Source organism: Colobus angolensis, unplaced genomic scaffold (genome assembly GCF_000951035.1).
Source record: "Colobus angolensis palliatus isolate OR3802 unplaced genomic scaffold, Cang.pa_1.0 Scaffold203, whole genome shotgun sequence".
Lineage (NCBI taxonomy): Eukaryota > Metazoa > Chordata > Mammalia > Primates > Cercopithecidae > Colobus > Colobus angolensis.
In genome coordinates this window covers 2,356,147-2,382,387 of record NW_012115189.1, presented here as the reverse complement: position 1 = coordinate 2,382,387, position 26,241 = coordinate 2,356,147, and the positions used below count along the sequence as shown (strand labels likewise).

Below are 26,241 nucleotides of genomic sequence, written 5' to 3'. Positions count from 1 at the left end.
GCTACTCCCTCTGCCATCCCTTGCTTCTCCACTTCTTTTCCGCCTCCGCCTCTTCTTGTCTCCCGCGGCGCCAGCGCCTTCCCTTGGCCCGGGCGCCGGCGCCGCCTCCCGCACGCTACTCCCTCTGCCATCCCTTGCTTCTCCACTTCTTTTCCGCCTCCGCCTCTTCTTGTCTCCCGCGGCGCCAGCGCCTTCCCTTGGCCCGGGCGGGGGCCTCGGCTCCCTGCAGAGCTCTCCGTAGTCAGTGGGGGACATTTCGTTCTAGCGGACAACCAGTCCCTGAGCTGGGCGAGAGGTGCCAAGGGAGCTTCTGTCCCAAGGACCAGGGGATGCGAAGGGTAAGACCTGGCAGAGTTGCGTTTGGAAATACTTTTTCCGCCTCCTGCCCCCTCGGGTATGACCAGTGTGGTCCCCAAGTGTCCTTCGTGGAGTTCTTATTCCGTGTGAGCGAATCGTGCGTCGGTGTTTACTTAGCTGTATGGCCCCAGCCTGTTAACTGTGATCTGTGCTACTTCTGGAGATTTCTACCACTTACTATTTATTGAATGTGTGTGCACCTGGCTCTGTATGCACTGATGTCTGTTTGTAGAAAATGTGTAATTGTGCATGTTTGAAAAACGGGCGCTTGAGTTGTGCTGAATGCCTATAAACCAATTATTTACTAAGTCTTCCCAGGGAAATACATCGATCTCTGCTGCAAACCTAGAAACTGACTAATGTAAAATAGTAAATGTCATATAAAGAGATGTATGTCAAATAATAAACTTTTGATAAAGAAAAAGCTACAGGAACCACTGCTCTGAGGAAAAACAAATGTCCATGTAACTAATACCTAAAATTGTTGATGGAGCCATTTAACTCAGAACTAGCCGTTAGATGACTAAAGTTAATGTTACATTTTTAAAAGACATTCCTTGTTAAGGCTTACAAATCATAAACGGATCACCTCTCAAATACAAATATATTTGCTGTAATAGACGTGAGAAACTGTCATTTGGTCATTTGAAAGTTCAAAAGCAACATGCATGTTTCTAATTTTAATAGATTGTCTCTCAGAGATTTAAAATTGAACAGATGAGAAAAACAAAAAAAAAATGTTTAGTAACGTGTTAATCATTTTGCCTCCCATCTTTTTTTATTTTCCTCCAAATAAGTGCTGTTCTTGCCTTTGTTGTTGATTTCTTGATATATTAAGCCTCCTCGGGCATGTAATCCAATAAGAGATTAGAACAGATTTACTGGTTTTAAAGGTGTTGAAATATATCTCTATGGGGCCCATAACTTCTCCTCATTTTTATTACCAAGTTAATATCTTTCGAACAAAGGGGAAAATGCAATTTCTTAGAGGAAACTCAGTGGACACTGAGTATTAGTGGGGTCGCCATTGACATCAATCTATTTTACAGAATATTGAGAAGCTCAGAGCAACCAACCTTTAAGGTTCCCGTAGGACTTTATCTGATTTAAAGTGTTGCTTTTCTAATCCTACCCTACTGACAGTTTGCAAGGGAAGATACACTGATTGATTTTTCTCTGTCCCTTTTTTCCCTGGTACTCCTCCCCTTCCCCCACTCTCTAACTCAGTTAAGAGCAATTTTATACAAATAAAAGGCCATGTAGAGTTTCTTAAGTGAGACAAATTATTTTCTGATTACATCCATACATGAGCAGAAGACATGCACCTCCACAATTTTAAACATTGCATACTACAGGCACTTATTTGTAGGCTCAGTGACAGTTACCATAGTGGGGCAATAGGCTTGATGCTGGACATGGTTTTATAAAACTAATCCATTTTAGCTTATCCGGAGAACTTACTGTAAACCGACTCTTTTTGTTTCAAAGATGTCTCCCACTCCAGGCGAGGAGCGCTCTTGGCTGAGGTATGTATCAAGTGTCTGATGGGGAGAGGTCTCATTGTGTTTCTAAGTGTCCATGGGGATAAAATGATGCCACAAGGTGGAAATGCTCAATTCTGGCCTTTCAAGAATAAAGTGACTGTGCTTGCATACTCGTTGTTAGGAAAGCAAATTAGATATTCATGCCCCTGAATTTTAATAGCATTAATATATGTATATGTAAAAAGAATGTTATGACTAGAACCTTAAATAAGCCATAAGAGATTATTATTTAGTGTGTAAAGTTTTAAATTCTGATGAAAAGCAGATCTCACATTGAAGTAGTGCTTGGCTTTGTTTGTTATCCACTGTTTTCTGTCTTTTTCTGTTACCCATTTCCCAGTGGACCATGTTCCTCTCTGTCTTGCCTGTGAGATTGCTCTTCTCTAATAAGCCTAGCTGCAAGATCAGTGTGTTCTTTTGGCATTTCAAAATGGTAAAATAGTGAAATTGTTAAATGTTACCAAGATGAAACTGCTGGGAATGAAATTCTTCAAAAGAACCACTATATTTGTGGCATATTTCAGCCTCTTCCAAAAGAAAACTCTTTGATTCGGTTTACCTGTTTTCCAAAGAAGGAAGCAGCCCCATTGATTGTGTTGATGAGTGTTTAGTATGCAGTGTCAGCTTATTAATGACTAAGGTAAAGCCTGAGAAACTGTTTCAAAACAGTCGTATAACACTGTTCTTTGCTTTGACTCAAAATTAACATTAACCACCGGGAAATTTAGACAGGCTCCTTGGTTGTCTTGCATATTAGTGTTTGGAATTAGAGTTCAAATACTTTGCTGTGTCAGAATCAACTATTATGAGATGGAATTTATAATAGCAGTTTATAGTTCACCACGCTTACCAAATGTTTCTTACCAGAAAACAGTTGGCCTAATAAGGGATTATTTCCCATAACTAGCTATCCAGGAATGCTGCAAAAACAAGAGTAACAAATTGAATTTGAAAATACCTAATGACACATAATTCGCAAAATGAAAGATTTGGTTATAGCTTCTTGAATTTTTAAGAATTGTGAGTGACAGTTATTGTTTGTTTTATTCCAGGACATATTTTGGAGAAATCTGAATTGATCTGTATTATAAAGTTAATCCAGTCTAATCTAAGAATATACAGTGAATTAAATGCTAATTAAAGCAATTAAAGCATGATAACAGGCAGTAACCTAAAGGACAGGCTCCATCTTACTTACCAAATTCCATATTAGCTCAGTTCATAAAGAACATAGATAAGACCTTTCATTCCCTGCTGCAAAGGGTGTCATGCCTCCACCAGTGTAAGTCTGTTTCTTATATTTTTGTATTTATCATTTTCTAATTGAACTGACAAATAGTTTGAGCGAAACCAGGCTTTGGGTTTAAATGAGTTATAATTCTGCTATTGGCTCTAAAACAACCTGGACCCAACATTGTTTGAAAGACTGTGCTAGGGCCAGGTTTACATACTGCATATCTGTATTTTGAGAGGCAGCCTTCTTTGCTGATTTTTCTCTTATATACTGAAGACTGGTAGAGAACTCAAAGAGTAAGAAGAAATCAAAATCAGTTTATATACTTTGTGTTGCCAATATTTTAACTTCATGTTTTCTTCCCTGACTCTCCAGTTCTTTCCTAATCCTATTCTCAGAGAAATGGTAACTTGATATTGTAGCTGCCTGAATGCTATTTTGGGGGACTTGGGGGATTCAGCTCTTTGCCATTGAATTGCTTTTTAATGCTTTGATAAGCATTTAATTCACTATATTTTCTTAGATTAGATTGGATTGACTCTATAAATTCAGATTTTTCCAAAATGTTTCCTGGATTAAAAGAAGCAATAACTTCACCCAGAATATATGTATAGTATCAAAGTATATATTGCATAATTTTGGACAACGGGACATATAAACACACTTTTATTTACATGTGTAAACATTTTTATAGATGTAAATCATGACTGAAATAAAAATTTAAATATGTTGCCTTTACACATTTGAACATATAATTCTGATTTTAAATAAATACTACAAATTTGGGGAAAGTCTGCATTCACGCAGCTGTGCAGAGGGACACTGAAGAGTTAAAGCAGACAGATATCCACCTTGAATGGAAACAAGGCCGTTCTTGTTTTCCAGGATAGGTGGAAATCCGTGCCAGTGCCATGTGTTCTAAGAATCTTGCAAATATACCAGGATGAGCATCACCACATTTGACTATAATTTTATCATGACCACTGATGGGTTTAAGACAGCTTTTTTTTTTTAGCCAATCCTTTTAGTTATTATTTTTTTGGAAATTAGGGTTATACAAGTTGGAGGAAAATACAGAAGGTTATTACTACATCTCAGAATGCATATTAAGATAGTTATATTTTTTATATAACATTACAATGTTACCACAAGTGAGTTAAAACTATAGGAAATTTGTTAGGGGGGCAGGTTTGTAAGGTGAGTGATTTTTAGTGGACCCTGTCACCTCTCTTGCTACTTTTGAAATTGTTTGGTGTTAGAGCAACTTCCATCTCAAACTTCCTCACATGGATAAGAGGTATGTTTAATACATATTGGTAATAAGAGGTCAAAGTCATGATATAAAGTAGTGTAATTACTTTTAGTAATTATCAAAATATTTTAGTAATTATCAAAATATTTTTTAAAAGCTTTCCTGGGTTATATTTCTTGATTAAACAAGGTGCCTCATAATGAAAAAAAGTATTTTTTTATAATAGTTTAGAGGACAGTTAGTTGCATGTATAAATATATTCTTGATCTGGTTTCCATTGATATTTTCCATATATTTGAAGTATTTTCCATATAGACTAATTAATAATGGATAACCTCTAATTTAAAAGTTTCACTTGGACAGGTTAAGCTAATAACTTAATCATCATAGAATTCTTGAGGTTCCTAGTTTGCATGGGTTTTTGAGGGAAGAATTGTTTACTCCCAAAACCTGAGCAAATGGGCATGGCAGAGTCATCGCAGTTGTTCTGGGAATACTATGAATTCTATTTTAGCCCCAGCTGGAGAAACGTTCACACCTGCACTTTAGGAAAGCTTTCAAAGTTGTGCTTTCTTTGCTTTGTTTTCTTTTGTTTTTGAATATGTAGAGACTGGTTAGATGGAAACCATTGTTTTTGAGCAAACTCTTTTTTTAACCCATTGTGCTATTGCATAATATTCTATATTTTTGAATGTTTCCAAAAGTACATTTTGCATTTTTTTGAATGCAAGAATTTAATTTGCCTTTTCTCTCAACACAAATGGCAAATAATTTTTCCCTAAAATACAATATTTTGCTACTTAATGTCTTATTTTTCCACTCTTATTTGAATTAATTATTTATGAAATTATGTTTTTCAAAATTTATGTTTAAATGAGAGAGTCCCCCTCTTTCCTTCACCATTTCTTTATTCATTCTTTTAAATCATAACTTTAGAGAAGAAAATTGGAATCAATATGAGTCCCGAAAATTGAGTGAAGTTTTAAGGAGTGTTACATTCAAGTTGGTGATACATTCTAACATGCTTTTGAAAAAACTAATTCTAGTCCAGGCGAGGTAGCTCACACCTGTAATCCCAGCCCTTTGGGAGGCCGAGGCGGGTGGATCACTTAAGGTCAGGAGTTCGAGACCAGCCTGGCCAACCTGGTGAAACCCTGTCTCTACTAAAAACACAAAAATTAGCCGGGCATGGTGGCATGTCCCTGTAATCCCAGCTACTCGGGAAGTTAAAGTGGGAGAATTGCTTGAACCCAGGGGACAGAGGTTGCAGTGAGCCAAGATCACGTCACAGCACTCCAGCCTGGGTGACAGAATGAAACTTTGCCTCAAAAAACAAAAAAACAAAAAAAAAAAGAAAACAAAATTTTTAAAGTTTGTTTTAAATAAATTTCTACTTATACGGACACTTGTACTGATAATTCATAACATTTATTTCTTTGGGTCAAGAAGCTAAAAGTGATGTTTTTATTTATTTATTTTTAATTTATTTATTTTGAAATAAAGTCTCACTCTGTCGACCCAGGCTGGAATGCAGTGGCATAATCTCGGCTCACTGCAGCCTCCACTTCCTGGGTTCCAGCGATTCTCATGCCACCATGCCTGGCTAATTTTTGTATTTTTCGTAGAGACAGGGTTTCACCATGTTGGCCAGGCTGGTCTTGAACTCCTGACCTCAAGTGATCCGCCTGCCTCAGCCTCCCAAAGTGCTGGGATTACAGGCATGAGCTACCATGGCTGGCCTAAAAATGATGTTTTTAATATAGCAAGTTAACCAATATAATTGTTGATCTTTAAAAAAAAAAAAAATCATTTAGGTACTAGACCATTGTCACTTGTGTTTGCTTTTAACTCACCTATATTTAAAAATAAATCAAATTTGTTTATTCTTTATATGAGGGACTTAATGCCACTATGACTGAGTATTTTGGTTTATTCCATGGTGTTTAGCTAAATGGATCCAATTTTCAGCTCACTGAAATGCATTGCTACCAGAATTTACTAAATGTTTTCTTTAGCTTTTGTACAAGTTGTGGTGAGCAGGCAGTATGCATGTGAAAAACGAAAGGCAGACAATTTAACATATAACTAAAATAAGTGCAAGATTAGCCAAAGAATTTTGTGTCTCTGCATATGTGGGAATTTGACTTTGGAAGATACACAGCTACTTTTGGAAATGACATCTAATGTCTTATAAACAAAAAGGGAGAAATCTGTGAATTCTTATAGTCCTCAGCTGAAGTAACTAATTGTGAGTAATCTGATCCATTTTTATTGACAAAATAATAAGAGAGAGAACAGTTTGCCCAGAGTCATATATTTAAGTGCCTTGGGATATATTTCTAAATATTTGTAACTTTTAGGTATTTTTGAAATATGTCCACTATAAGAAGTGTAAATTGCATAATTACCAGAGTAATTCTGTAAAATAATTTGCAGTAGATCTGTATTACTTGGGCCTACAGCAAAATTTTCATTTTTGTTTGTTCTTTCCTCGGTTCATCTCTTAAGGTGTAGTATTTTATGGTTTGGGGAAAAAGAAGAGCAGAAACAAGTATTTCCAGCTTAAAAGAAATAAGCTGACAGGTTAATTACTTTTAGGTTTTTCTTGTTATGCTCAATAATCATGGCTTCCTTCACAGTGGTGGTGAAGGAAATGGCTTAGCAATCCCATAAAGCTTTGCATAGCCTTTGTAAGTGGAATTAGGAGAAAATGGTGTGGAGTTCTTAATATGTATCTGTATATTATATCAGTGCACATTACATTTTGAAGCCACTTTCCTTTGCTGGACAAAATACATAAAAAAGTTTCCTGAAAAAGTCCAGAGAAGCCCTGAATTGTAGACTAAAAAAAACTGGAGAAGTTCTCCACTCTTAATTCTTGTTTTCTGGCTAAATGACATTATTCTATTCCAAATAGGAATACCTTGGTTATACAGATCTTCTGTGGGAGGTAATTTTATCTTGAGCTGGCTCCCGTAGCAATCTGTTTCAATGATCTAAAAACCTATACTTATAGAATATTCCTTCTTCTTATCTAACCTTAGTTCTTCTTAAAGGTTAAATCTACTTCCCCTTCTCATTTAGTCCTTTTCATATGTCTCCATAATCTTTCACAGTGGATCTTAAACATCAGAATGTGCTAGAATCTCCTAAAGGCCTTGCTAAGAATGGAGATGTACCCCAGTCCCAGAGTTTTTGTTTCCGTAGATCTGATCTGGATCCTGAGAATCTGTGTTTCTTATAAGTTCCCAGATGCTGCTGATGCTTCTGGTTGGGAGACCACCCTTTGAGAGCCACTGACCTGTAGACTAACCCCGCATGCACTTATAAACCGTTGTGTAACTTCTCAGACTGGTCTTTCGGGTGTACATTATACTTTCCAGCCCATTAGTACCTGTCTTATTTACTAATTCACTATGTTCACATCCCTGTTTCTGAACACTTTTCAGTTCCTGAAATCTCTTAATTCTTAATTGTATCACACAAACCCTAAGAAGGGCTCCATCCTGAATCAACACAATAGAACAGCCTCATGGTTTCAATGGCATAAAAATTCTGCACTTGCATCCAATTTGCATACATACTTCTTAATCACAACTACATTTCCAAAGCACATTTTGCATTGCTACTGAAACCTCGTTCTTCCAGTTCTGTTTGTATGTAATTATTTACATCTTGAAAGCATATTTTTCTGTTTATGTCTTGCATTGTTAGCACACACAGAAAATTTCCTAAACATTTCAACTAAAGTAGGTGATACATAAGTACCTAGTTTTTTAAATGATGTCTGAAGGAAACCCTGGATTTACACAATAATAAAAACTTACTTAAAATTGTTTTAGTGAGAGAATGATAGGAAGGAAATTGAATTATTTAGAAAGTCACGATGTCCTCAATTTGTATGAATATTTGAACCAAGATTCATTTCTCTTGTTAAGTATTCCAGTTTAGTCCCTACAATAATAGGAGATTAATTTTCCATTCTTTTCATCACAGAGTTAGGACCGGTGGTGATGATTTCATATTTGAAAATTGGAAAGCTGAATATTTTATAAAATAGAATGAGTTGGTTATTAATATTGATTGTGGGTTCCTGAGACCACCCCTCTTACTTTTAACATCTCTTGGTATAAATGTATTTGTTTTAGGTAGAACTGCTTTCATTTTCTCATTCTTAATTACTTTCTTGAGGCAGAATTCCAAATGTTCAAAATTAATTTTTGTCAATATATTAAATTTTCTCAATGCCTTTTTGCCTCAGAAAAGTAATTAGAAATTTAGTTTTCGTAGGCAGTAGTAATAACCCATTTTAACTCTCCATAACATATTTTCCTATTTGTATTTTAATTAATTCAGTTGTAAAATACATAAAATGTTGTAGCAGGAGGAGAAGTTGCTCAACCAAAGCAAGAACTATGTCCACCGAATAGAGTAACAAATTGATTCCTGAGGGCTTATAAAAGCCACTCCATCTAGTGGTTGAATTTTCTTTTTTTTTTTTTTTTTTTTTTTTGAGGCGGAGTCTCGCTCCGTCCCCCAGACCGGAGTGCAGTGGCCGGATCTCAGCTCACTGCAAGCTCCGCCTCCCTGGTTTGCGCCATTCTCCTGCCTCAGCCTCCCTAGTAGCTGGGACTACAGGCGCCCGCTACCGCGCCCGGCTAGTTTTTTGTATTTTTTAGTAGAGACGGGGTTTCACCATGTTAGCCAGGATGGTCTCGATCTCCTGACCTCGTGATCCGCCCGTCTCGGCCTCCCAAAGTGCTGGGATTACAGGCTTGAGCCACCGCGCCCGGCCAGAAACACGCTTGCAAGTGGAGAAACCCATTTGGGAACATAAATGCATAATAACGTACATTTGAAGGAAGAAAAAAGTCCATTATAATAGTAATGTCATATACTGTCTTTAAAGGTCTATCAACAGCATATAATTAAGATTCATTCAAGGTTGTGCATGTCACAAAAGACCTCTTGATATGTCATTGTTATGCGGCTGAACTTTGCAGTTCATAATATATACTCAGGCCGAACAAGAATTGGAATAAAAAGTAAATACCTGATCTTAGCCCATAACTTCCACTTGCCATCAATATTATTTCTATGTGATACTGAAATAAGAGATCCTAGGGTAAATAATTGATGGATTTAATGTAATTTTCCCATTTGGACACTTTTCAGACAGATGTTTGTATGAGACCAAGATTCAGGTTTAATGCCCTCATGATCAGGTGGCTTTATGCCAGAAAAAACTGTCCATGGTTAAAAGCTGTTCTGTTACATTGGATCTTCCATGTTGCTGATGCATACCAACATTTACGTAGTAAACAGGTATTGAATACCTACTCTGTGCCAGGCACTGTGCCAGGCAGAGGACCTATAAGATAGTTCCCAGCTCTCAAGGTGTTCATGGTCTGAAGGGTTTAGACGCAATGAAGACAACTACAGGATGGCTCAGCAATGCCCATCACCTCTCCTGGGAGAAAACCTCAAAGCATATAGAGAAAGAGAATTTACACAGCCCAATACTATCTGATGATTAAATATATCCCCTTTATATGTTTTTATAACCTATTCTACTCTTTCAACTAGGGAAAGGAAGACAGAAGGGTGGGCTGTATTTGAGGTGGAGGGTGGAGGGGAGAACCATTTCCCTTGCTTTCTCATCCTGACCTATGTCACTTACATGGGTGTGAAGCACGGACATATTTTGGGGGTCATCTGTCACAGAAAAATGTTATGTCTTAGAATATAATGTCCACAATCCTAGGCACAGACTGTATGCCCAATAAAAATGTGTTAAATCAAACATTTGAAGGCCTATAACTTTATATCTATCAGCCACATTGCTGTAGTAACGCAGTTTTACGTCCAGGCCTATAATTTTATATCTATCAGCCACATTGCTGTAGTAACGCTGTTTTACATCCACTGGGCACCAGGAGATGGTAACGGTCACTCATTTGTCGGAACAACAAATGATGCAGGGTTTATGTAATTTGTCTACCTGATTCCAGCCAGAAACTTAGGAATGGGCCACAGAAAGTCGTCTTCTCCCTGGTCTAAGAAAACCACGTGGCTCATGGTGGGAAGTTGAGTGATTTTCAGTGTTTGAATTTCTCCATGTAGGGAATGGATGTGTGAAGCTTTTGTTTACTAATAAGCATGTGTCATTCAGACGTAAAGAAGGTGCCCTCTTCATGTCCCACTGGTGTTGTGGAAAGTGGCATTACTATCTATATTCCTGACAATTGACTAATGAAGCCAAAAAATACCTTCCCTTACTTACAAAACAGTGGCAAAAATGACTTAGGTTTTATTTGCCAGTTACCGCCATGAGCACCAGGGACTGCAAACAAGGTGCTAATGCAGTTAGGATTTATAGCTTATAGTTAATTGGCATACTTTGTTCCTGAAGACCGTGGAGCAAGGATGACTTGCAAGTGTTTTGGGCAGCCCTTTTGCTGTCAATAGATCATTCCTTCAGATTTTAGTTGTTCACTGTGTAACATTATCATGTGCACATTAGCTAATGTGTACCTTCTCCCAAACCAACTCTTCTTCCCTGTAAATGAATGAAAGGGTATCTTATTAAATAGTTCTTGGAACTCAAAGTTCCAGCTCTGCCCCATCTAGTTAGAGACTTTGGGTAAAGCATTTTTCTCTCTGAATGTGTGGAATAGAGATTGTAATAGCACCCACTTCATGTAAATATTAAGGAAAAATAAGGTATTTTTTCCATGACTGGCATATAATAAAAGTTTAAATGTTTCTTAAATGAAAATATTTGGAAATTAGGATTTTCTTTATTGTGCGTTTACCCAAATTCTCTCAGATTTAAATCTGGAGAAATAAGACTTGGCTTTTAATTTGTATGCTTTTGGACTCAAAGAGAAAATATGCCTTCATTGATAGATAAAGAGAGAAGAAACTGTGAAAGGTGTGCTGCACAATTGGATATCATGTAGCATACTTTTCACTCTTGCTATGTACTCCTTGATAATGAACTGCAAAAGTAAGAGCCTATTTACTAGCTTCTACACATTTTGTGGACCAGAATAATATATCACCTTCTTTTAATGACCAAATCTCATATGCAAGATAAAGACAGTTTTATAGAGTATTTTGAATATGGCCATGGCTTTTACTTAATTGAAAACTTTGCATGTTCTCTGTTAGAGCAAGGCTGCTTTAATCATTGCTTTCCGGGCGGGCACAGTGGCTCATGTCTGTAATCCCAGCACTTGTGGGAGGCCGAGGTGGGCAGATAACTTGAGGTCAGGAGTTCAAGGCCAGCCTGGCCAACATTGTGAAACACTGTCTCTACTAAAAATTTAAAAATTAACTAGGTGTGGTGGCGTGCACCTGTAATCCCAGCTTTTTGGGAGGCTGAGGCAGGAGAATCACTTGAATTCAGGAAGTGGAGGTTGCAGTGAGCCAAGATCACACCACTGCACTCCAGCCTGGGTAACACAGCGAGACTCCATCTCAAAAAATTAAAAAAAATCATTACTTTCTTTACCCAGTATGTAGAAAAGATCTCTTTCTCAAGAAAAATGCCAAAGCACTCTTAATCGGAGGAAACAGCTAAACAGAAGAGCAAAATTAAATAGTAAATGGAATTTGTTATACAAATCAACAAATGATTTTATTTGTATCATTAATTCAAGAGGCTTTGTTTTTTTAGCATCACCACATAGTGTCTAACCCAAGGAAATTGCAAGACATCATTTTCTTGAGCCCTGAATTTGTTTTAACTAGCCTCTAAATGTGAAATCTTTGGCGTATTTCACATCAAATTTGAACAGAAGTACAGTCTAATACAGTCTTATAAGTCTCTTTAATGTCTTAAGTTCATATCAATTGATACATTTTTATGAAAAATGTAACACTCATATAGTGTTAGTAAAGAATAGACTAGAGAAAATGGTGCATTAAATAACTTCTATTTTATGTTACAAAGTATATGAAGAACTGAAGATATGAGAGCCAATTGAGCATTACCAATATAATGGAATTTTCTTTCATATGTAGGAAAAGGAGCTGACATTAATATAAGAAAGAAAGATTATGTATTTTTGCCTGAATTATCAGGATAATTAAGTCAATCAATCATTTCACTTTGCTGTAGAAGATGAGGGAAAAGTGACCAAGCTTCTTTAATAATTCCAAAACTCTAATGATTAGGTAAGAGTTAGAAAAGACTCATTGCACATTCAACTGGAGTGGAAACATCATTCATCAAGTTATGATGTTGGCCTATGGCATCTGCCATGTATATTGACAACATGACATAGACATAATGCAGTTATAAGAGTCAACTAAAATTTCCCCTACTAACTTCAGAGAAATACATTAGCACAGTATTTTCTTGATCAAATTAGTAGAAAACAGACTTGTTCCCAGAAATGAATGGAAAATAACCAACAAATATATCCACTGGAACCTGCATTCTCTTGAACTCTTCACAAGGCTCTTTTATGAGGCCAGCCAAGCGAACAACAGAACCAACAAAGTAGAAAAACAACAGGTTAAGCAAGGGCCTGGAACTTCTGCATTTGACATCCTGGACTCCTGTCAGTGTAGACACTGTGCCAGGCATTGTCTCTTTAAAGCACTTACAAACTTAGAATATCAGAGAAGTATGGTAGGTTAAAGCAGTCTATGATATATCAGGGAGCACCAGTCCTTCCAATACTTCTGCAGTGTTTTCAGCCTAGAACACATGGAACATTTTAAACCCTTTGTGGTTATACAAATAAAAATAAAGACTCTGGATAAACATTAAAAAAAAGAAAAAAAAAACTTTGTGCAGCAGCCGTACCCACAAAATTCCTTTGATGATACCATAGCTTGCTAGCTGATAGATATGGTTTTCTTGGAAGGAGGTAGTGGAGAGGCAGGTTTGCATATAGAGAAATAGACAAAAAGAATAGATGATATTATTAGTCTAAAAATGGAAGTGATATTTTTAAAATAATAGATTTAACACATTAAAATATTTTTATCTTTACTATGAAGTCATGATTTATATAGCTTACACTGTTAGAATATGTTGGCTATATTTTTTTAAGGCAGAATTCTAGGAAAATTCCCTTATATATCATTCAATCATTCTTTTACCATAACTGTAATAAAAACCAACCGCTTCTTTAATAGGTGCATCTACACATCTTGCTAGAAATTTCCAATTATGATTTTCCCAGTAGCAAAAAAAACAAAATTAATGGCAGCTACATCCCCCAAAGCCTAAGCCATATTAGTAATGAACTCTCAAAGAAAGCTGTTGATGCAAAAAATAATAAGGTGGAAATTACTATAATAATCCAAATGTAGAAATAAAGGAAAGAATTATCAAAATGCAGAGAGCAGTGTTCCTGCCATGATCCCATTAACTGTTAAAATAGCCTGTGCACAGTAGTATTTTGACATTACTGAGATCTTTGAACTACATGAATTCTGTGTATTTTTAACTGTATTCTTTAATTAAATTGGCTTATATTGGACAGAAATTACTCTATTATCATATAACCACACCATGCCCTAGCTTAGATTTTAACAAGCTAGTTTGTTTTAATGAGAGTTCTTGGTTGCATTAAAATGGGAAATTGTGATCACACTTGCGGTGATCTTAATCTAAAGTAAGTCACAGAAACATGTTTTTTGCATTACAAAGGTATGCGATCCTTTGTTTTCACTGAAGAAGCTTTATAGCTCTTCCAAATAGTGACTAAATTCTAACTCGTTAGGGCCATGCAAGTAGACAAACTTACCTAGATGAGCTTTGATAGGAAATAAGGATTTAGTAGCAGGTAGTCTTAATTACTATTGGCAAAATGCCTTAATTTACGTTTCTAAGAGTCCAGAAGACAAATGAAAGATGCAAAATGGCTTTAATCTAGTTATTGTTAATTCTGAAATCATCCCATAAAATCTAAAAACAGACTGTGGAGTCTGAGGAACTTTGATTCATCTGCAAATCCATCATATTCTAGGCAATTTACTTAACATCTGATGGCCTCCATTTCCTCATCGGTGAAATGGAGATTATAAATAAGCACCTAATAGGGTTGCTTTGACAATTTAATGATAGAATATATGTAAAGTTTCTCAAATGGCTGTATATAATAGACATTCAGTAAAGGTTCCTCATCCCTCACCCATGTCTGTGTATCTACTATTTGCTTCATGTTTTAAGTGCTGAGGCAAAAATAAGATTGAATAATTAAGGCAATGAACATTCTTGAGATCTAATTAGTACATATTATATTATTATAATATATTCTTACAATATAATTAGTATATAGTATATAGCAAAGAACCATAATACTAAGTAATGATAATAATAATACCCATTGAAGACTTACTTTTGTGTCAGGCACTGTTTTACGTGCATTTATTTTCATTTAATTTCAGATCAGTTCTGCGATTTAGGCATTATTGTCATCATCCTCATCTCCATTTTACAGATGAAATACTGAGGCTTAGAAAGACTGATTGCCCAAGTACCATCTAACACCAATCTTGGTCTGCTAACTCCTAATTCCATTGACCAGGTGCTTTGACTGGTTGGAATCAGTGAAGAAAACAAGGAAGATGGTAATATCCCTGCCTTAGCTTAGAGAGACGGTGTATCAAAAAAAGTTACAAGCAAGGGCCCTAGACCTGCACTGTCCAGTATGGTAGCTACTAACCACATGGTGCTATTAAGGGCTTGAAATGTGGCCCTCATCTGGGTGCAGTCCTTGCTCTACTACTTACTAGCTTTGCCGATAGCAAGTTACTTACCCTCTGTGCCTTTTATCTGAAAATGCAGATAATAGCACCTACTTCATAGGGTCATTGTGAAATAAGGGAATTGATATATGTAATAGGCTCAGTGTCATCAGTCCAGAAAAAGCTCTCTCTATATGCTTAAAAGAGGAAAATCAGCAAGACTCAGCGGTCTACCTGATTGTAGAGGTCAAGAGAGAGGAGGTGTCATAGTAAGTCCAAGTTAGGAACTTAGGTGACTAGAAAGACTACTCACAATACCATAAGAAACGTGAAAAACGATGTGATTGGAGTCAATTTATTGCAGCATCATTTCTAATAGCAAAAGATGATAAACAACCTAAACCTCCATTAGTAGGAGGCTGGTGACATTCATCTAACAGATCCTTAAGGCAGCCGAATGAAGAGATAGGTTTTATATACTAATATGGAACTGTTCACAATGTGTACTTCTAAGTGGAAAAGAAAGGTATGTATAATAATGTTAGTTACTATTTGCTAAAAAGAAAACAGAGAGAGAGCAAATACATATATTTGTTTGAATATGCATGGAGTATCTCTGGAAGAGGCAACAAGAAACTTATTCCTTGCCTCTGAGGAAAAAAACTAGGTGGCTGGCATATAGGGATGAGAAAGATTGACTTTTCTCTGTATGTCTTTCTTTACCTTTTGAATCTTGAATCTTGTATATCTAATACATAAAGACAATCAAAATTTCTGATAAACTAGTTTCCAGTTGGAAAGTGTAAAGGGAGAGTTAGTTAATTGAGGGAAGATGGCGTAAGGAATGGGAGGATAACTGGAATGGCTCCCAGGAGCTACTTGGAGATGGAGGCTCAAACTCTGGTTTTCAGGCTAAATGTCTATTGCATTAATTACTTTTTCAGTCCTCTAATTTTGAGAAAAAGGCTAATGCAAATCACTGTTAAGGTACCACCTAATAAAAATTCAACTGCCATTTTATTAGGTTCGGGTGAACATTTCTGTGGGAACTCAGCTCTTTGCTATCATGCTATCAGGCTGGTAAACCACTTAAGAAAAAAAGATGCCATTCTGTGTTTGGAAATCTCATTCTAGTTTTGGAAATAAATATATGAACTCTTGATTACATGACATGATAAGGCCTGTAATAGAGGGAAGAGCTGGGGAACTAGTTATGCCCAGTGGGAGGGACTGGTCAGGAAGGTCTCAGACATGGAAGTAGCATTGGCACAGACCTGGAAAGATAAGTTTAGTAGGCAGAGAGCTTAGAAGTGAGTATCCAGATGGAATAAGGGGCAAGGTGAAGGAGGAAGGTGTGCAGGTATGATGGTATATTTAAAGAGCAGCAAGTCAGGGCCAGTAAGCCAGGTGTTTAAGTATGGGTGAGAGTTGAAAGGCAAAAGCTAGGTTTGTGGATGTGTCAGGACCGTGTAAGGAGCAGCTCTCTCATATATTGTGACTGTCTTCTGTGTCCCTTTGATTATGGATGAAAACTTCCATATGTAAATGGTGTTGTTTAGCAAACATAAGTTTGCAAAGAGCAAGAGTTGACTCCTGAGAAATAGCTGAACGGTGGGACATATAGAGCATGTTCTAAAAGAAGTGAGGATATGAGAAAGGATATGACAGACAGACAGATGAATGGGGAACCTAAGGATACTCAAGAGTTAACATTAGAGCCAGGCTGAGGTTAGGAACTCAGGAGATATTTTAGATAAAGGAGCCAGGAAGCACTGGGCAACTGGCTTGGCTGTTGGCCTTTGGTCTTTTATTTCTGCATCCTTTATTTCTGTAGCTGCTAGCCTTTGCCCCTGAGACACTGCCCTGACTTGATTGATGTTAGCAGACTGTACCAGCACACTGGGTGCCTCTGTGTGACTTATACCCTGGAGCTCCTGCCTCTGGTCCAGTAGGTGATGGCTCCCATCTGCTTTGTTCTATGACAAAGAATCCCATCTGCAGGAGAGGTGTGCAGAACTGGTTCAGAAGCCCAGACTAAAAAAACCCTCAATTTTCTTAGTGATGATAGAAGTTACACCATTCGGGGCCCTCAGTTTGGCAGTGCCTCCTACTGCCGTCACAGACTACAGTGGTCTTGTAAAAGGGTTATACAACCATGGAGGAGCTAAGGGAGCCTTTTGGCTTACCTGTCATATTAGTGCTGAGGGCTCTTTCTCTGTTCATCATTTGGTATGGCATTGCCAATATTCTTGTTTGCCTCTCTGTAGCCAAAGTTGCTTATTGCATACAGCTCATTCCATGAGAGTTTAGATAATTATATAGGCAGCTTCATTTAAAATGCTAACAACCTTCCCTAAGTGGAGCTTATTTCTACCACAATTGGATTGGGCAGCTCTCCAGGCTAGATACCTTGATTCAAGTTACATGATCATTTTTTTTTTTTATCAGCATTGGGAGAATCCTTCCCCTTCCTTGGGTAGAAAAGAGCTTCTTGTTTTTGTTCTGTTTTGAAATACATATATCCAATCAACCAGCTTATTTGGAACCTTCTTCTGTGTGTCAGACATTCTACTAAATGCTGAGTAGATACTAAGATAAAGTCCCCAGTAAGATCTTCAATGAACTTACTGTCTAGTGGGTGGGAGGAAGTAGTGGAACAGATGCAAACACAAAGAATTATTAGAAAATCTGGTCAGTACCATGACAGAACTCTGTTTGGGTATTCTGGGAGCCCAGAGAGGGTATTCATTGCCGTGGGAAGCAGGGAGCAATGGCAAGAAGTGACATCAAAGTGATGGCAAGGAGTTGACCAGGCAGGAGTGTAAGGGGCAATGGGAGCAACAGCACTGAGGTGAAGAGCAGTCAATTTGTTGTGTTTATGGAACTAAAATTCATCTGGTGTAGCCCAAGTGGCAAGGCCAGGGCTGGCAAAAAGAAGATTGGAGAGGTGGGCAGGGGCTAGATCACAGGAAACTTTTTGCTAGACTTCATCCTGTAGGTGGGAGATAGAAAGCCATCCTGTTTAGGGAGACAGGATGTGGAGAGGATTAAGGACAAGAGCCTGAGGGTCAGAATTGGAAAGGAGCTCAGCTGGACGGACACATAGAAGGCAGACGAGCTTGCATGCATGTCTGGAGGGCCTGGGCCTGAAAGGGAAACTGCGTGAAAGTTTATATTTGGTTTGTAGGGCAAAGAGATTGAAAGAGGGGAGTCACATAATCAGCATACATTTATGAAGATCACCCCCTCAGCTGTGTGGCAATTGATCAAAAAGGAACAGGACCAGAGAAGGGCAGGAAAACTGGTCAGGAAGCACGGCCCCTAACTCTGGTGAGCAGTGATGATACCCTGGAAGTGGAGGTGGCAGAATGTGGGAAGATGGGCCGCATTTAGCACTTTATGCCTGTTCCCAATTACTGTTCTTAAGAATCATGGCACTAGGGTATTAAATAAAATTATTTTCATTGACTCTGTGTTCTGTGCCTACCTACACTGATGCTATCTGTTCTTAGCATAAATATCTTTTCCTTGGGGAAGCCCCTTCAGCCCTCTAGACTGGGCATCCTCAGAGCATCCTGTATGTTCCTAGTTGTAGCTCTCCTCATGCTTTCTTTTAATTTCTGGGTCAGCTGCCTGCCTCCTCTGCTAGACCATATCCTTCATGCAGGCAAGGACTCTTTCTTTTACAGAGTGTTGCTCCGTTGCCAGACTGGAGTGTTGTGGCATGATCTCGCCTCACTGCAACCTCCACCTCCAGGTTCAAGCGATTCTCCTGCCTCAGCCCCCTGAGTAGCTGGCATTACAGGCATGCCACCACGCCCAGCTAATTTTTTACTTTTATTTTTTGTATTTTTAGTAGAGATGGGGTTTCACCATGTTGGCCAGCATGGTCTCAATCTCTTGACCTCGTGATCTCCCCACCTCAGCCTCCCAAAGTGCTGGGATTACAGGCGTGAGCCACTGCGCTTGGGCAAGGGCAGGGACTCTTTCTTGATGCTGTCGACACTAGTGTCTAGTACAGTAGCTAGACATAATACAAGTGCATAGTGGATGTTCCATAATTTGTTAATACATGAATAAATGAATTATTAATTCAGATATGTAGGGTCTCTGAATTAATAACTCATTTATTGTTAGTTCAACATGTTAAAAATTTATTCTAAAATAATGATTGTCTCTCCCCCCACCTCATACAGTGTGATATGTTTTAGGAACAACAAATGCCAATTAACAAATAATATATTGTTTTAATGATTATTTTAATTGTTATAGATATCACTCTGTACTTCTAATTTTTAAAAAATGACTAAAGAAATGAATAGCCCACATTTTAAACAAAGATTTATAAATAGTAAGATCAGTTCTCTGGCTGTTTATTTTGAAATAAAACCAAATTGCTTAGCTTAGAATTGAGGAGCCTTAAAGTTTGGGCCTTTCCTCTTACCTGTTCACATGGAAATCCTTGGACACTCTCCGGCCTGTCTCCTGTCACCAGGCACACTTGCGTCACCAACCTGCTCATGAGGGAGGCTGTCAGGAGGCTTCCTCCATTGTCCGTCCTCCCCGCTGTTAAAAATCTCAGTCTTGGCCGGGCACAATGGTTCACGCCTGTAATCCCAGCACTTTGGGAGGCCGAGGCAGGTGGATCACCTGGCGTCAAGAGTTTGAGACCAGCCTGACCAATATGGTGGAACCCTGTCTCTACTAAAAATACAAAAATTAGCCAGGCATGGTGCTGTGCACCTGTAGTCCCAGCTACTCGAGAGGCTGAGGCAGGAGAATCGCTTGAACTGGGGAGGCGGAGGCTGCAGTCAGCCCAAATCATGCCACTGCGCTCCAGCCTGGTGACAGAGCAAGACTCTGTAAAAAAAAAAAAAAAAAAAAAAAACTCAGTCTTCCTATACGCCTCATTGCAAGTTTGGTCTTTGTGACATTTTTCTTGTTTGATGTAGACATCCTAGAAGTTCATGTCAGCCATGGCTCAGTCCAGACCTCCCCTTCTCTGGGTGAAGAAACTTGTCTTGAGGAGCAGCTCTCCCCACATGGCCTCAAGCTTCCTCAGTTCTCACTAGCTCCCTCCTGCCCGCCCTACGTGTAACACACAGACCACACAACTCACCACTTGATTCTACACCGTCTTATTCTTTGGTTGCCTTTTACATTTAGTCTCATTAGTCTGACAAGGTGAGGTCTCCAAGAGTCGTGGTCATGTGTGGTCATCAGTGCTCTCCCCAGCCCCACCAGCATGGGGATACCGTGTGTGTGTGACAGGAGAAGCCAGGTGCTAAATGCTTCCTAATGTGACTGTGAAATGGACCTTGCCCCCAAGAAACATTTCATTTAGGCCCTGGAGGTCCTTCCTGGATTCACACACTGACTTCAATACAGAGGGTTTAAATAATGAAAAGACCATATGTTTCTGGTGTGTGTCATGCCATCCCCGAACTTTGGGGAGCTTTTCTCTGAGTGGCTGACTCATTTTGCTGACTGAATCTGATGCGGACTTGACCCCCTACTGTTCAAAGACAGGAATGAGTCGCCATGACAGTACATTTGCCACATTTATAGTGTCTCTTTATTTTTATTCTCCCTGTTTCTCACCATTCAGCTTATTTGTTTTCCCTCCTCTTAGGATTGCCCCCTGGGGGTCACTTTCTCAGTCATTTTGAGCTCAGCCTAATCAAAGACTGAGGTTATGAAGTCGATCCTAGATGGCCTTGCAGATACCACCTTCCGCACCATCACCACTGACCTCCTGTACGTGGGCTCAAATGACATTCAGTACGAAGACATCAAAGGTGATATGGCATCCAAATTAGGGTACTTCCCACAGAAATTCCCTTTGACTTCCTTTAGGGGAAGTCCCTTCCAAGAGAAGATGACTGCGGGAGACAACCCCCAGCTAGTCCCAGCAGACCAGGTGAACATTACAGAATTTTACAACAAGTCTCTCTCATCCTTCAAGGAGAATGAGGAGAACATCCAGTGTGGGGAGAACTTCATGGACATAGAGTGCTTCATGGTCCTGAACCCCAGCCAGCAGCTGGCCATTGCAGTCCTGTCCCTCACGCTGGGCACCTTCACGGTCCTGGAGAACCTCCTGGTGCTGTGTGTCATCCTCCACTCCCGCAGCCTCCGCTGCAGGCCTTCCTACCACTTCATCGGCAGCCTGGCGGTGGCAGACCTCCTGGGAAGCGTCATTTTTGTCTACAGCTTCATTGACTTCCATGTATTCCACCGCAAAGATAGCCGCAATGTGTTTCTGTTCAAACTGGGTGGGGTCACAGCCTCTTTCACTGCCTCTGTGGGCAGCCTGTTCCTCACGGCCATCGACAGGTACATATCCATTCACAGGCCCCTGGCCTATAAGAGGATCGTCACCAGGCCCAAGGCTGTGGTGGCGTTTTGCCTGATGTGGACCATAGCCATTGTGATTGCTGTGCTGCCTCTCCTGGGCTGGAACTGTGAGAAACTGCAATCTGTTTGCTCAGACATTTTCCCACACATTGATGAAACCTACCTGATGTTCTGGATCGGGGTCACCAGCGTGCTGCTTCTGTTCATCGTGTATGCGTACATGTACATTCTCTGGAAGGCTCACAGCCATGCCGTCCGCATGATTCAGCGTGGCACCCAGAAGAGCATCATCATCCACACATCTGAGGATGGGAAGGTACAGGTGACCCGGCCGGACCAAGCCCGCATGGACATTAGGTTAGCCAAGACCCTGGTCCTGATCCTGGTGGTGTTGATCATCTGCTGGGGCCCTCTGCTTGCAATCATGGTGTATGATGTCTTTGGGAAGATGAACAAGCTCATTAAGACAGTGTTTGCATTCTGCAGTATGCTCTGCCTGCTGAACTCCACCGTGAACCCCATCATCTATGCTCTGAGGAGTAAGGACCTGCGACATGCTTTCCGGAGCATGTTTCCCTCTTGTGAAGGCACTGCGCAGCCTCTGGATAACAGCATGGGGGACTCGGACTGCCTGCACAAACACACAAACAACGCAGCCAGTGTTCACAGGGCCGCAGAAAGCTGCATCAAGAGCACGGTCAAGATTGCCAAGGTAACCATGTCTGTGTCCACAGACACGTCTGCCGAGGCTCTGTGAGCCTGATGCCTCCCTGGCAGCACAGGAAAAGAATTTTTTTTTTTTAAAGCTCAAAATCTAGAAGAGTCTATTGTGTTCTCGGTTATATTTTTTTAAGTTTACCACACTCAGTGAAAAGGTGATTGTCACCATGATCACTTATCAGTTTGCTAATGTTTCCATAGTTTAGGTACTCAAACTCCATTCTCCAGGGGTTTACAGTGAAGAAAGCCTGTTGCTTAAGTGACTGAACGATCCTTCAAAGTCTCAATGAAATAGGAGGGAAACCTTTGGCTACACAAATGGAAGTCTAAGTACCCATTGAAAAATGCCATCAAATGAGTAATGCCTTTGTAACCACAACTTTCATTATAATGTGAAATGTAACTGTCCGTAGTATCAGAGATGTCCATTTTTACAACAGTTATAGTACTAAAGTAGAGATATTTTGTAAAATGTATTATGTCCTGTGAGATGTGTTACCAGTGTTTATTATGTGCTATTAATATTTGTTTAGTTCAGTAAAACTGAAAGGTAGACTTTGATGAGAACAATGGACAAGCAGTGGATATATGTCAACGAGAGCACTTTTTTTCTATATTATTGCCCATGATATAACTTTAGAAATAAACCTTAATATTTCTTCAAATATCTCTATTTAATTTTGACACTGAAATGACCATAAAGATTTACTTTTCTGTTACCTCAACAAGAAGAATTTGAAGACTTCAAAATATTGAGCAGAATTCATTCATACTTAAAAATTTATTAGCCCTGCATTTTCATAGGAAGACACATTATCTTCTGGACTATAGCTGTTCTAATGGATTATAATCAGAACGGAAGAGAGAAAACATATTGACTTTTTTGAGCGACATCTCTGACTTTCTTTAGTCTTTAGCTATTACTGGATCTCTTAAGACAGCATGTGTTAATCTTAATGTATATCGTTATCACTGTGCAGTTGCTGTTTACTTGAATAGTATTGTGTTCCTATATTCCAGGTTTAAGTAGATTTCATGCCTGGGTGGCCAAACAACAGTCTTCGTTTTTTTTTTTTAATTGAAAAGAAGTATTGTCTGGATCAGTAAAATTATACTGTGTGTGAGTGTGAATATAAATGTGTGTATGTGTGTTTCTCTCCTGTAACTGTTACAGTAATGTCATAAAGTGAGAAAACTGTGACCAAGTATAAACTGTTACCACTTGCTGCACTCTTGCACGTGGATTCAGTTTCTAAAATTGAGTTCTTCCTGTAATCTTACTGATAAAAATACTGACTCTAACCATTCAAAAATTTCACCCCATCCCTCCTTAAGAGATTGGATCAAGTATTACTAAATTGACCTTTAGGAATTACATAAGACCAGTGTTTAGCAAGAAATAATGACAGACATGCAAGTAAGGACTGTATTTATAGTGTTATTGCCGGGAAAGGGGAGTACTTTGGTTTCTGAGCACCAAATATCGAGCAAGATGTCAGTCACTAAAAGGGAGACAATTCTAAAAAACAAACAAACAAAAGTAACATTTTTCAATTGTGTGTGTAGGTAGTATGCACTATATACATCATGTTAAAGTAGGACTATCACACCCAGCCCATGTGGCTAAAAAGGCTGAATCCGACAGTGGATGAGACACAAAACGGCAGTGAAGAGCCAACACAATTGGGATTGAGGTCTAGATATGCTGCATCTGTGCTTTGCCCACATGCCCTTGGTGACAGCCAAGCACCCAGCTCTGTCTTGGTAGGTTTGGGCTAAGGAACAGACCTCTCCTTTGCTCATGGTCAGCATGATACACTAAAGCATGCAGATAAACACAGCTCCTTTCTTACATCCTGGTCTCATACTCCTTAATGGCGCCATGGGTGCTCATTGTTGGGCCTTTTTCCAGTAAGGAATGATATTGCTGAAGAATCTACTTAACCCTGACAAATTGTATTTATTATCTCTTCTTATACAGATAAAACATGACTCTTACAAGGCTCCAAGGTCTGCATAGTCTGAAGTGAAGTAGAGAGCTGGCATCTATCTGGTGATTTCTGGCTCTCGAGATACCCAAGCAGCATGATGGGGCAATTCCCCTTCTTGCAGTTCATGCTCTAAGGCAGGATGTGGCTTGTGAGATACTTTGCATTGTCTGTCTGCACACCTTGAATCTGCCTGCTGGTTCCCTTGCTTTACCTCTCTGTCATATGCAGATGAAGGCTCAGGGTGCTAGCGGGATTAGTAAGATCTCTTTCTAAAGAGAGGAGAGATTATTTACAAGAAGGACTCACCAGGGTCTAGTTTCCATTTCAGAATTGCCAGTCTTTTGTCCGGCATCATCCTGAATATTAATCCACATGTTTCAGAGCTCACCAGGCAGTACCAATGCTCTTTTCACAGCTACGAAGAGCTAGTAGAGATGAAATTCTTGTTATGGTAGAAAAATTTCAGGATTCATTTTTGAAACTGCATTTGTGCGTATGCGATGTAGATTTTATAGTGTGTTGTGCTTTCAAGATCTAAATCATATATAATAAATTAAGGGACAATGGGGCTGACAGCACTAAACTTGGTGCTTATTGATATTCTAAGAAATATCTGTGAAGTGTCATCACGTATGTTACACAACCTTCATTTAAAAAGGTTTAAAACTAGTTAGATTCACTTTGACACTTTTCATATCATTTCTTAACCCAAGTGATGAAAATGTTGTCCCCAATGAATATACTCATTAGAATGACCATTTGTTAATATCACTCATTAATTAGCCCCATAATTAACTCCATTAATTTAATCATGATTTAAATTTCAGTAAGTTTTATAAGGTCTGACATCAGAGGTATCTTACTTTCCTCTGAGGATGATGTACTTACCCTGACCATGCATTGTACCATCACACATGTCTTCAGAAAGGGCCAAATTCCCAACCTGCTCATTTTATTTTTTTCTCAGAGTCATGATGGATCAGTCCTAGAATGTTTCATTTTGGACAAGTAGGGCTGCCTCCAAGAGGAACCTCTGATTTATTTTGTATGAAATATATGTGAAAGAATATGGATCTGGGAGATGCTGTAGACATCTGTCCTACACTTGAGATGATTTCCAAGCCTCTCTGGCACTTCAAGTTAAGTCTATCTGGTATTAAATGCCAAGGACCTTTTGCTGCCTAAACCCACTCTGCAGGAAATAGGCCCAATCACCAGATGAGAATTAGGCCCTGAATGAGTAGCGCTCTAGTTACTGTCCTGTTGATTAATATCTGCCATTTCATGTCCATAAAAGAGATCACTCGTATCATGCACACAATTAGATTTCTCACACTCTAACTGTATATTTGTATGATATTTTGAAATCTCCTAAATGCTGGGCAATGGCTATTAACAATTAATTGTCTTGCACTGGCCTTCTGATGAAATGTTAACAATGCCTATTGTAATATAGAAAAAAAACATTCTATCTACTGATTTGGGCTGAATGTATGTAAAGAGGTTTCTGAAAAGTCAGATGTTTGAGCAGTGGCCTACAAATCAGTAATTTTCAGATGGGAGAGTTTCTTTACATCGCCGTGGCATCTTAAAGGCTGTCTTCATGTAAATTGACTGTACTAGGCCTGCTGGGGATCAGAGTTCCCAAGAAAGGAAACCTTTTCTTGTATCTGGATTCAAATTTATTTCCAATGTTTCAAGTGGAAAACATGACTCTTTATTGTCTGTAAATCTAACATTATTACTTTTCCTCTTAGAATAATATTGTATTGTTAGATGTTTGTTGAGCTGGTAACATTGTTGCAACTGCTGCAAAATCTTCGTTAGTAATCTGTATAATACTTTGTATACAAGTACTGGTAAGATTGTTATTAAATGTAGCTTCAGTTGTTAAATTACTATAGCAAAGTAGTACTTCTTCTGTAATATTTACAATGTATTAAGCCCACAGTATATTTTATTTCAGTGATGTAATTAAACTGTTACTTATTCAAAGAGAAAACATCTCATCATGTCTATTGTCCAAAGTTACCTGGAATCAAATAAAAATTCTAGATTACCATGAAGAACATAAAA

The 26,241-nt window shown here is 38.8% G+C and overlaps 1 protein-coding gene across 7 annotated transcripts; it reads left to right on the top strand.

The window, feature by feature from the left end:
• The first annotated feature begins 92 nt into the window (after window positions 1-92).
• Window positions 93-26,241, top strand: CNR1 (cannabinoid receptor 1 (brain)). 7 transcript variants are annotated; one of them, XM_011941902.1, is made up of 4 exons: window positions 93-338; window positions 1,846-1,883; window positions 18,285-18,427; window positions 20,730-26,241. In XM_011941902.1, exon 4 carries the CDS (start codon window positions 20,793-20,795, stop codon window positions 22,209-22,211), a length of 1,419 nt encoding a protein of 472 aa, XP_011797292.1. In that variant the 5' UTR covers window positions 93-338; window positions 1,846-1,883; window positions 18,285-18,427; window positions 20,730-20,792; the 3' UTR covers window positions 22,212-26,241. The 7 variants fall into 7 exon arrangements, with proteins under 7 accessions (XP_011797292.1, XP_011797294.1, XP_011797291.1 ...); XM_011941904.1 differs by lacking the exon at window positions 1,846-1,883; XM_011941901.1 differs by lacking the exons at window positions 1,846-1,883; window positions 18,285-18,427.